This window comes from Herpailurus yagouaroundi, unplaced genomic scaffold (genome assembly GCF_014898765.1).
Source record: "Herpailurus yagouaroundi ecotype Mexico unplaced genomic scaffold, PumYag 190, whole genome shotgun sequence".
Taxonomy (NCBI): Eukaryota; Metazoa; Chordata; class Mammalia; order Carnivora; family Felidae; genus Herpailurus; species Herpailurus yagouaroundi.
The window spans coordinates 1,769,308-1,782,204 of record NW_024412421.1 but is presented as its reverse complement, the minus strand read 5'-3'; the positions used below and the strand labels follow the sequence as shown (position 1 = coordinate 1,782,204).

General features: G+C 34.8%; 1 protein-coding gene across 3 annotated transcripts in view; it reads left to right on the top strand.

Annotated features, from left to right (window-relative positions):
- The window catches only part of ITFG1 (integrin alpha FG-GAP repeat containing 1), a 367,923-nt gene that overhangs the window by 30,166 nt on the left and 324,860 nt on the right, over positions 1-12,897 (top strand). For all 3 annotated transcript variants that reach the window (XM_040497933.1, XM_040497934.1, XM_040497935.1), the window contains one exon: positions 5,315-5,409. In XM_040497933.1, coding sequence (XP_040353867.1) covers positions 5,315-5,409 — 95 coding nt within the window. The remainder of the gene's footprint in view (positions 1-5,314; positions 5,410-12,897) is intronic.

Here is a 12,897-nt window from a genome sequence, read left to right as displayed (position 1 = left end):
ATCTCTGCTGTTTCTTCTTTTGTAATCAGAACAGTTTGTATTTGTGACCTTTGCTTTCAAATGAAGTTGAGCACGTATATGAGAAGATTATAGTTTATATGAACATAGTTGCTTCTAAAGATGGTATCTGTTGCTTCTTATTGAAAAAGTGATACACACAAAGAACAACAGTAAAAGTAGGGAGAGATTAGTTTTATTTTCAACTGTAAATTTTTAAACAATTGGATTCTGATATACAACTGTATGTACATTAAATTTTCAGCCATCTTACAGTGCTCCACAAAAAGAAATAATAGCTCTTCCCTTCTCCCCCCACAATAAACTATAAAGTATAAGGATCAAGTTAACTGCCTTTTAAGAGACATTACTGTGAATTAACAGAGTATAGGCAACAAATATAAAACTTAAAATACTATGAAGACCTTGACTATTGATTTGAAATGTTCCAGAAAGCAAGATTATAATTAGTATTTTGTTAAGAGTTGCAACTCAAATGTCTAAGGGGACCCAGAGGGAAACCAAAGTGAGCGAAGCAGTTTGAGAAGGTTGCGACTTCACCTGCCCATAAACACTATAGATCTGTCTAAAAAGAGCTAGTTGGTTACCTGACCAGGTATTTCAAGAGAAGCTGCAAATCCAGATTTTTATGTGAAATCTGATTTTTTAAATTTAAGCTTTACCAGTGAATTCAGAATATTTAAAACAATGTGTGAGCTAAATAAAACACATTTTCATGTTGAATTGGGCCTATAGTCTGCCACTTCATAATTTTTGCTTTATCACTCTTCTGGAATCTTTATTTGAAATGTACATTTTTGTCAAGTAGTTTCTAGGAGTTAGTTGAAGTTTTCCAAAATTCTAATGGTAATTAATTTCAAAGCATACCTATAAAAAATTCTTTAGGGAATGAGATCGATAATTTCTCAGGTAGTAATTAAAAACAACCACATGATTAACTTTATTGAGCTCAATTCTATAGAAGCTTGTGTTTTTTAATTTACTTTTGGCCTGTAATTACAAACTTGTTGAGAACATTAGGAAACTCTTCTGAAATGACTTTGGGTTAAACCTGCAGAATTTCTCTAACCTGCATCTGATTATTTTGTTGGTAATTGAAAATACTTCAATGCTTAAAATTTAAAGAACTTATGAATAAATGGTCTATCTTGAAATGAACCAGCCATTATTAAATTGGACTTGATTGAAATTATTTTAGGCATTTCTCATGTTGTGTAGTGTGAAAAAAGAACATGACATGAATGCTAATGCTGAATATGATTTCTCACTTTATTTTAATATTTTATTGCCATAACCTTTTATTATGGCATTTGGGTTAAAAAATAAAATCAAGGTATACAAACATTGCTTAGTTTTGTTTTTACTGTCTTGTTTAGTTAACAGATGAGGCCTACTGTATGCTAAAAAATGTGGAAGAAGGCTATAGGGAAGAGGTTACTGTTTGTAGAACTTAGACCCTTTGTGCAGGGAGAATATTCTCCTGATGATTGTTATTCTTTCTCCCAGATTCCACCTGCCAAGAGCAAATTAGTCAATTTTTTCTCTCTGCTTTCCCAATACATCAAAACCAAATTCAAATAAACCTTGTTTGCTCTCCAGTCAATTGGATGCTATGCTGACAATTAATTTGGACTTACTTAGCCTTAAATTTATCTTTGGAGATGACATCTGTGCTTCCATATTTCACTGGAACATATTATTTTTTTAAAAAGTAGCATGTTCTTACTAGAGGTAGAGAAGAATAGGTGATGCTACTTGAAAGTATAATGTAGTCCAGCAAGTTATTTGCTGTTTGGACCATGATTCATTTCAGCCACTACTTGGGAGCCATGTCCTGGTTAGGTGATATAGATATAAATATTTCTGAATCAGGATATCCAGAGGAGCTTGCATCTTAAAACATGCTATTAGTAGAGAAAAGTGTACACAGATACCACTAAGAAAAGTAAAGTGGGGCCTTCATAAATGGGAATCCCTTTGACACTGGAGTGTGTTCTACTGATGAGGAATAGAGAAATTATTTTATTTAAACTTCTTCTATAGTTCATAACAGTCTACTAGTGTAACCTTCATGGTTTTATAATTCTATGGTTGTATTAGGGGAAACTAGATGAGGAATATATGAAAAGTATGTACTATTTTTTTATAATGAAATAAAATTTATATAACCTATAATTAGCTATATGAAGTATACAATTTAATGCTATTTAGTATATTTACAATGTTTTACAACCATCACCTACTTCCAGTAGCTTTTCATCATTCTTAAAGGGAACCCTGTACCAATTAAGCAATCATTTTGCCCCCCCCCCCCCCACCTCTAGTCCATGGCAACCACGAATCTACTTTCTCTCTATCTAAGTGAAATCATACAGGATGTGACCTTTTGTGTCTGGCTTCTTTCACATAGCATAATGTGTTAACGGTTCATTCATGTTGTACCATGTATCAGTACTTTAGTTTTTTTATCACTGAATAATATTTTTTTAATGTTTATTTTTGAGAGAGCAGAGGAAGGACAGAGAGAGAGGAAGACAGAAGATCAGAAGCAGGCTCTGTGCTGATAGCAGAGAGCCCAATGCAGGGCTCAAACTCATGAACCGTGAGATCATGACCTGAGCCCAAGTCAAACACTTAACCGACTGAGCCACCCACATGCCTCTGACTGAATAATATTTCTATTGTATGAATAGATGGTTTTTGTTTATTCATTCATCCATTGGTGGACATTTAGGTTATTTCCAGGTTTTTGTGAATAGGCATTCATGTACTAGTATTTGTTTGAATACCTGTCTTCCATTGTTTTGGGTATATACCCAAGTGTAGAAATGCGATTATGTGTTAACTCTGTGTTCCACTTTTTGAAAGAACTTTTTGAAGAACTATTTTCCACACTGTTTCCAAACTGTTTTCCACAACTAATGCACCATTTTATATTCCCACCAACAGTATATGAGATTTCCTATTTCTTCAACTCATCCCCAACACTTAACTTGGCTTTTGATTCTTGGCGATCGTAGTGATTGTGAAGTGGTTTCTCATTATGGTCTTCTTTTACAATTTCTTAATGACTAATGATGGTGAGCATCTTTTGACATGCTTAGTAGCTATTTGTGTGTATTCTTAGGAGAAACATCTAGTCCTTTGCCCATTTTTTAATCAGGTTTTTATTATTGAGTTGTAAAAGTTTTGAATATAGTCTAGATATTAGATCTTTATCAGAGGTAAGATATTTGCAAGTATTTTTTCCCATTCTATGAAATTGTCTTTTCAGTTCCCTGATAGTATCCTCTGATGTACAAAGGTTTTTAATTTTGATTAACTTAATTCATCTATTTCTTCTTTTGTGGCATATTCTTTTGGTGTTATATTTGAAGATGGGTTTGTTTGTTTTTTAATATTTATTGGGAGAGTGCACATGGGGGAGGGGCAGAGAGAGGGTGACAGAGGATCTGAAGTGGGCTCTACACTGACTTGCAGACAGCAGCAAGCCTGATGTGAGGATCAAACTCACAAACCATGAGATCATGACCTGACCTGAGGTGGTGCTTAACCAGCTGAGCCACCCAGGTGCCCCTTTTTTGGTGTTATATTTAAAAAATCATTTCCAAATCCAAGGTCATGAACATTTTCCCATGCTTTCATTCAAGAGTTTTATAGTTTCAGCCCTTTGATGCATTTTTAGTTAATTTTTGATATATGGTGTGAGGTAAGGTTTTAAATTTATTCTTTTGCTTGGCTCAAAATGTTGGGATTAATATTCATAAATGGTAATCATTATCATTCTAAAGTCTCTTGAAAAAAGATCCATGATAATATTAAATCACTTTTTATAATTAAAAGGATCAAAGACAAATATAAGTTAAATTATAAAATTATCAGGAGAAAGCATGGGGCTAAATCTTTATGAACTTGGATTTTGAAATGGATTCTTAGATATGACAGCATAAGAACAATAAAAAGAAAAAATAGGATGAACTGGATTCATGAAAATTAAAACTTCTGTGTATCACAGGACACTATCAAGAAAGTAAGAAGACAATGCAGAGTGTGAGAACTCTTACAACTCAAAAATAAAACATTATATTTAATAATCTAATTTGAAAATAGGCAAAGGATTTGAATAGACCTTTCTCCAAAGAAGAGGATCAAATGGCCAATAAACACATAAAAACATGCTCAACATCATTAACCACCAGGAAAATACAAATCGAAACCATGAGATACACACCCTCTAGCATAGCTATAATAAAACAAAAGGACAATAAATAATAAATGTTGATAAAGAGATGTAGATGTTGGAACCCTCTGACATTGCTAGTTTAAAACGTAATATGGTGAAGCCACTTGGTAAGAAAACAGTTTGATAGTTCTTCAAACAGTTAAACATACAATTACCATGTGATCCAGCAATTCTTATATACCCAAAAAAACTTAAAACATATGTCCACATAAAAACTTGCACATGAAATATTCATTACCCCATTATTTATAATAGCCAAGAGTGGAAACAAGTCAAATGTCCATCAACAGGAAAATGGATAAACAAAAAAATGTAGCCATACAGTGAAATATTATTCAGCCATTAAAGTACTGAAGTACTGACACATGCTACAACACGGATGAACCTGAAATTAGCATACTAAGTGAAAGAAACCAGACATAGAAGGTCACATTTTCTATGATTCCATTTATATGTAATATCCAGAATAGGGAAATCCAAGGTGATAGAAAGCAAATTACTGGTTGCCAAGGGCAGGAAGGAAAAGAGAATGGGAAGCAACTAATGGATACAGGGTTTCTTTTTGAGGTGATGAAATGTTTTCAAAGTCATTAGTGGTGATGGTTGCAAACTGTACTAAAAACTGCTGAATTGGATACTCTAAAAGAGTGAATTTTATGGTGTGAGAAATATCTCAACAAAAATCAATAAATTTTAAAAATATCTTACAGGCAAAGATTTTTCTGTTTTATTTATTTATTTATTTAATTTTTAATGTTTATTTACTTTTGAGAGAGAGAGAGAGAGACAGACAGACAGAGAGACAGAGTGTGAGCAGGAGAGGGTCACAGAGAGAGAGAGAGGGAGACACAGAATCTGAAGCAGGTTCCAGGCTCTGAGCTATCAGCACAGAGCCTGATGTGGGGCTTACACTCACCAACCGTGACATCAGACCTGAGCCGAAATCGGACTCTTAACCGACTGAGCCACCCAGGCGCCCCGGAGATTTTTCTGTTTTAAAACAATGCTTATTTGACGTTTGCCTTAAGAAAATTATTATTTTTTTTTTTTTAGGAATTTGTCATGGCATCCTGCGTTGACCACTAAAAGTAAAATGCGAATTCCACATTCTCATTCATTTATTGATCTGACTGCAGATTTTACAGCAGGTAAGTTGCACATCAATGTAAAATATTTCTTTAGAACTGCCAAAGAATTATGAGACTTTATTTACTCTTTTCTTAGTAATAATTTCCTATTGAGGGCGCCTGGGTGGCTCAGTCGTTAAACTTCTGGGTTCAGCTCAGGTCATGATCTCACAGTTCGTGAGTTCAAGTCCCACACTGGTTGAGCTCAAGCCCTGCTTCGGGTAAAATGAGCCCCAGGTGACCCTGACTTCTCTCTCTCTCTCCCCCCTCTCTCTGCCCCTTGTGGGATTCTCCCTCTGTCTCTCACTGCCCCTAGCTCACTTGCACCCTCTCTTTCTCTCAAAAAAAAAAAAAAAAAAATCCTGTTGAATTGAATGTAAAAACCAAAATGTTACAAGGTTATAAGGAAGTTAATGATACTGAATACACATTAAAAGTACTAAATATAATAAATGAATCTTGTTATTTTTGGATTCTCCACTTATAACGAATTCATAAGTTAGACACCTGTTGCCCGATGTTTCTTTCCCTTTAATTGAAAAATTATTGACTAGGGGTACTACCTGGTGGCTCAGTTGGTTAAACATGTGCCTCTTGATTTCAACTCAGGTTATGATCTCACTGTTGTGAGATTGAGCCCCACTTCAGGCTCCATGCTGAGCGTGGAACTGCTTAAGATTCTGTCTCTCCCTCTCCCTTTACCCCCCCCCCCATGCACATGTGTCCTCTCAAAAAAAGTAAAAATAAATAAAAATTAAAAATTAAAAAAATTATTAATAAATGCTCTAAATTTAATCATAAGAAAATATTTAGCTTATGAATTTAAAATTTTCAAAGGCTTTTTACAACTTTTTATTATGCAAAATTCTTTTTTTTTTTTAAGTTTATTTTGAGAGAGAGAGAGAGAGAGAGAGAGCGCGCGCGCACGTGTGCACAAGCAAGTAGAGGAGGGGCAGATCGAGGGAGGGAGAGAGAGTATCCCAAGCAGGCTCTGCACTGTCAGCATAGAGTCCAACGTGGGGCTCAAACCCAGACTGTGTGATCATGACCAGAGCTGAAACCAAGAGTCACTTAACTAACCGAGCCACCCAGGTGCCCTGTGGAAAATTCTCAACATACAAAAGCAGAATAATATGATATAAGCAATTATCTCTTAGCTTCAATAATTATCAGTGTGTGGCTATACTTAATTCCTTATTACAACCATCCACAAGCCCCTGCTACCCAGATAATTTCAAAGGGAATCCCGAATGTTGTTTCATTTCATTTGTAAATATTTTAATCTGTATCTCTAAATGGTAAGGACTTCTTTATTTTTAACAAGATCATTTTCAGACCTAAAAAAATTAATAATTTCTTAATATCATCAAATACTCACTATTCAAAATGCCTCAGTTATCTCCTAAATGTTTTTGTCAAATTGGGAGCTAAGCAAGGTACATAAAAACATTATTTGTATTGTAGGATGTCTCAAAGTCTGAATTTTGCCAGTTCTTATCCCCATGGGGTTAGCATGTGACTCTGTCCCCTGTATTTCTTCAAAACCAGTAACCAGTAGTTAAATTTGGAGTCTTGATCAGAATTGGGCGCTTTTTTTTTTTTTGTGGTTGTTGTTATCAAGAATACTTCCTAGGTAGTATTGCTATTTCTTTCAGTTCATTAAGAGGTAGGTGATTTACCTTCTGTCTCTTTTGTGATGTTAAGGTTGATCAGTGGCTTCAGTTTTCCTCAGCATGGACCATTCATTATAATGCTCTCCTAATATTGTCAGCAGCTATTGATATTTATGGTCATGTCCATTATTTCAATAGGAGTTAACAAAATTGTGGCACCCTATCATTCATAGGTATTTTATCTGGAATTTTCTATTTTATAAAAAAGGCAACTTCCATCATTAGCTCTTTAGTCACCTGAGGTACAGTTGAGACAGGCAGGTTAAATGCTGGATTTTTTTCCCCCTTCTCCCCATTTTTTTTCCAAATATTTTTAATGTGTTCTAATACTCATAAAATTTGCCATCTCAACCATTTTTAAATATACAGTTCAGAAGTATTAAATACACTCATAATGTTGACCTACAATGTAACTCTTTTCATTTTATAAAAGTGAAACTGTGCACTCATTAAGCAATGCTCATTCCCTTTCTTCACCCTCTAGCAACACCTATTCTATGTCCTGGCTCTGATTTTGACTACTCCTAAGTACATCAAATGAGTGAAATCATACAGTATTATTTTGTGACTGACTTAACTTCACTTAGCATAATGTCCTCAAGGTTCATCCATGTTATGGCATATGTCACAATTTCCTTCCTCTTTAAAGCTGAATACTTCATTATTACTCATAACGGATAATTATGAATAATGTGTATATTATATCTCACATTTTGCTGATTCGTTCATCCATTCATGGACATTTGGGTTACTTCCATGTTTTAGCTGTTGTGAATAATACTGCTATAAACATGAATGCACAAAAACGTCTCTTAGAAAACCTTTCAGTCGCTTTGGAAGTAGAATTGCTGGACCATATGGTAATTCTTATTTTTTTAGATTTTGAGGAACCACCATCACAGCAGCTACACCATTTTGCATTCCCACCAAGAGTTCACAAGGATTCCAATTTCTCTACATACTTGGCAACATTTGTTACTTTCTGTTTCTCATAGTAGCTATCCTAATGGGTGCAAGGTGGTATCTCATTATAGTTTTGATATGAATTTCCCTAATGATTAATAATGTTGAACATTCACATGTCCTTATTGGCCATTTGCATATCTCCTTTGTAGGAATGTTTATTCAAGTCCTTTGCCCATTTTTTAATTGGACTTTTTTTTTTTTTGGTGTTGTCAAGTGTGAATTATTCTCTATTCAGAATATTTCTTCCTCACAGTTACATGAGTTGCAAATAGTTTCTCTTATTTTGGGGGATGCCTTTTTTACTCCATTGATGGTGTTAATTTTCATTAAGTCCATCTTGTCTGTTGTTTCTTTGTTGTCTTGCCTTTGGTGTCTATCCAAGAAATCATTGCTAAGTCCAGTGTCATGAAGCTTTTGCCCTATATTTTCTCATAAGAGTTTTATACTTTTATCTCTTACTTTTAGAGCTTTTATCTATTTTGCGTTAACTTTTGTGTATGGTGTTAGATAAGGGTCCAGCCTCATTCTTTTGCATGGATACCCAGTTTTCCCAGCACCATTTATTGAAAAGATTTGGCATTTCCCCATTGAATGATCTTGGCACCCTTGTTAAAAGTCATTTGATGATGTATAGAAGGATTTCTTTTCAAAAAAAAAAAAGAAGGATTTCTTTTCTTTCTTTCTTTCTTTCTTTTTTTTTTTTGAAAAGAAATTCTTTGAAACGTTTATTTATTTTGGGAGAGAGAGAATCTCAAGTAGTCTCCACACTCAGCACGGAGCCTGACGCGGGGCTCTATCGCACGAACTGTGAGATCATGACCTGAGCCAAAATTAAGACTCAGACACTTAATCAGCTGAGCCACCCAGGTACCCCTAGTAGAATTTATTTCTGGGCTCTTTATTCTATTCCAGTGGTCTATATGTACATTTGTCTTTATGCTAATACCACACTATTTTGGTTATTATAGCTGTGTAGTAAATTTTGAAATCAGGAAGTGTGAGTTCTTCAACTTTGTTCTTTTTCAGAATTGTTTTGGCTATTTGGTGTCCTTTGAGATTCCATATGAATTTTAGGATAGGTTTTCCTGTTTTTGAAAAAAAAATGCCCTTGCGAATTTGATAAGGATTATTCTGAATCTGTATCACTTTAGAGAATACTAACATCTTTTTTTTATTTTTTAAAGTTTATTTACTTAGAGAGCATGAATTGGGGAGGGGCAGAGGGGCGGGGGGAGAGAGAATCCCAAGCAGTCTCTGTGCTGTTAGTGGGGCTCAAACCCATGAACCATGAGATCATGATTTTAGCCACAGTCAAGAGTTGGATGCTCAACTGACTGAGCCATCCAGGTACCTGGGGTGATATTGACATCTTAACAATATTGTCTTCCAATCGATGAACATGGATTATGTTTCCATTTATTTATGTCTTTTAATGATTTATTTCAGCAGTGTTTATAATTTTCATACTTTATGTCTTTCCCCTCCTTGGTTAATCCCTAAGTATTTTATTCTTTTAATACTGTTATAAATGAAGTGGTTTTCTTAATTTACTTTTTGGATATTTTTATTGTCATTGTGTAGAAATGCAACCAATTTTTGTGTGTTAATTTTGCATCTTGCTATTTTTTGAATTCATTTATTAGTTCTGACACTTTTTGGTGGAATCTTTACGGTTTTCTACAAATAAAATCATGCCATCTGTGAGCAGAGATAATTTTATTCCTCCTTTCTACTTGGATACCTTTTTAAAATTTTCCCCTTCATCCCATTTTTACCAGTTTTCAGACACCTATTGTGCTCTTCCAACATTGTTATACAGTTTTGCTAGAGCATTTTCATTATGAAGATAATATTTGCAAAGCCAAGAACATTTTACTGCTCAGATACTTTGGATTTTAACTGATTTAACAAACATAACCACAAATTAAGCCATTTGCCCAGTAAGTTTTTTATAGTTTTCTAAGAGTTTAGGTTCCTGTGTGTGTGTGTGTGTGTATTCTGATTAGAAAGAGAAGAGAGAGTTTAAGAAAAGAGTGGGAGCTGGCACCTGGGTGGCTCTGTTGGTTAAGCATCCAACTTCGGCTCAGGTCATGATCTCATGGTTCCTGAGTTCAAGCCCCATGTCGGGCTCTGTGCTGACAGCTCAGAGCCTGGAGCCTGCTATGGATTCTGCCTCCTGTTTCTGCTCTTCCCCCTCTCACATACTCGCTCGCTCTCTCTCCCACTCTCTCCCTCCCTCAAAAATAAATAAACTTTAAAAAAATTAATAATAAACAAAGAAGAAGATAAAAGAGAGGTTATTTTTAGTGTGGCTTACCTGGTATGCTAAACCATGTAAAAGCACAGTAATAAGGTTTGAGTATACTGCCATGCAAGTTGTTGTAAAAGCTTGTTTTTCAAGATAAGGAAAATCAATAGTTCTGGGCTCATTTTCTGTTCTCTCATTCTACACACACACTTTTTTTTTTCTTTTTTACAATTCCTTTTGCAGGAAGGATCTATCTTATTTAGGAGGTTTTAGAACTTAGGGTTTTTTTTAGTAAAGTAATGTTAGACTTCCTTAAACAACATTGACTTTGCATTTAAGTAATTTTTAAAGAATTTTTGGCTATTCTTACACGGTCAGCAAAATCTACCTTAGAAATTTTGTGGTGAAACACATCAGAGCCGTTTGTTCACAGGAGGTCTTATTTTGAGCTAAGCAATCTATTATATAAAAAGTAAAGAAATTCTATTTGAGTAATCTTTCCAAAGTTAACTTAAAATATATGGGGAAATATTAAAAATTGTCATTGTTAGTCTTGTGTTATTCAAAACATTATCTCTGTCTTTAAAATCATTTCAGCAAAGTTATTGAGTACCTGCTCCTCTACTCTTTGTTATGTGAAATACAAAGATGACAAGAAATGCTTTCAGTCATTAAAGAGCATTTAGTTTACTGGGAGAGACTTTACAAGTCTAGCCATGCTATGTGGCAGAATAAAGTAAGTGCATAGTAGTTGCAAACTGTTATTAATAAGAGGGGTAGTAGGAAGAGATAGTCCCACTGCTTTTGGGACTGTTAGCTAAGAATTTGGCCAAAGGAAGAAGTGAGTTATATGCTTCTCGTTGTCCATCGTATGTTCTATGTTCATTCCTTAGAAAATATAAAGCTTTTCCAAACAATTATCTCTAAAAGAAATTCTTGTTCTAAGTGAGACTTCCTATGGGAGACAAGACAAAATATGTAATATACTGAGTTCTCCATAACAAACATGTTTTAAACATTTTTGTTTATTAATTTTTTTGATAATTACCAAAACAGTGGCTTTTAATGACTCTTATCCATTGTATGGTTGTAACATATACTTTATTTAATCCTTTTCTTTGAACAGTAGTTTCTAGGTTTTGTTTTGTTTTTAATTCTAAATAGACGTATGGTGCCTTATTTTGTATACATCTCTCATAAGTTCCTCAAGGAGAGTTCCTAGAAGTGAAATACCTGGTAAACAAGAATAAAGATTTCTACAGTGAAACATTGCCACATTGCCCTTCTGAAGGCTTTAAGGGTGATCTGGGTATCCCTCAGGATTCCCAAGACCCTTTTGGAGGGTCAATGAGGTCAAAAGAATTTTTATAAAAACCATAAGACATTATTGTTTTTCACCCTCATTCTCTCTCATTCTTTTTCCCTGTCATTCTCTTTGATCTCCTTCTTTCTTAAGTAGATAGTTTCCCAGAAACTTTAAAAAACATGTGTTCATTGTTCTCACATCCTGTGTGTGTGTTTATGTATTGTTAATGTTTTTAGCATATCTGCTTAAATGGTGTGTGGCCAAATACCCAAGTTCAATAAATGTTTGTTGAATAAATCTCCAACACAAATTTGGCAGAGTCTGCCCTGGACTTTTGACCATGTAAAATATGTTTTTCACATAATTGTAACTTCAGTAATCATGTATTTTAAATGCTAATTATTTTAATTAAGACCTTCCTATTTAAAAAAAAAGGTGCTTCAATTTTTAATTTGGTAGATTATATCGATGTTTTATCTATTATATGATAGATACAACTCACACAAACAAAAGCTCTTTGGGGTCCTCAGTAATTTTTTTTTGTATTTTTTATTTATTTTTTTTAATTTATTTTCTTTTAATATGAAACTTATTGTCAAATTGGTTTCCATACAACACCCAGTGCTCATCCCAACTGGTGCCCTCCTCAATACCCATCACCCACCCTCCCCTCCCTCGCACCCCCCATCAACCTTCAGTTTGTTCTCAGTTTTTAAGAGTCTCTTATGTTTTGGCTACCTCCCTCTCTAACCTTTTTTTTCCCCCCCATCCCCTCCCCCATGGGTTTCTGTTAAGTTTCTCAGGATCCACATAAGAGTGAAAACATACGGTATCTGTGTTTCTCTGTATGACTTATTTCACTTAGCATCACACTCTCCAGTTCTATCCACGTTGCTACAAAAGGCCAGATTTCATTCTTTCTCATTGCCACGTAGTATTCCATTGTGTATGTAAACCACAATTTCTTTATCCATTCATCAGTTGAGGGACATTTAGGCTCTTTCCAGAATTTGGCAATTGTTGAAAGTGCTGCTGTAAACATTGGGGTACAAGTGCCCCTATGCATCAGCACTCCTGTATCCCTTGGGTAAATTCCTAGCAGTGCTATTGCTGGGTCATAGGGTAGATCTATTTTTAATTTTCTGAGGAACCTCCACACTGTTTTCCAGAGTGGCTATACCAGTTTGCATTCCCACCAGCAGTGCAGAACAGATCCTCTTTCTCTGCATCCTCACCAATATCTGTTGTTAATGTTAGCCATTCTGACAGGTGTGAGGTGGTATCTCAGTGTGGTTTTGATTTGTATTTCCCTGATG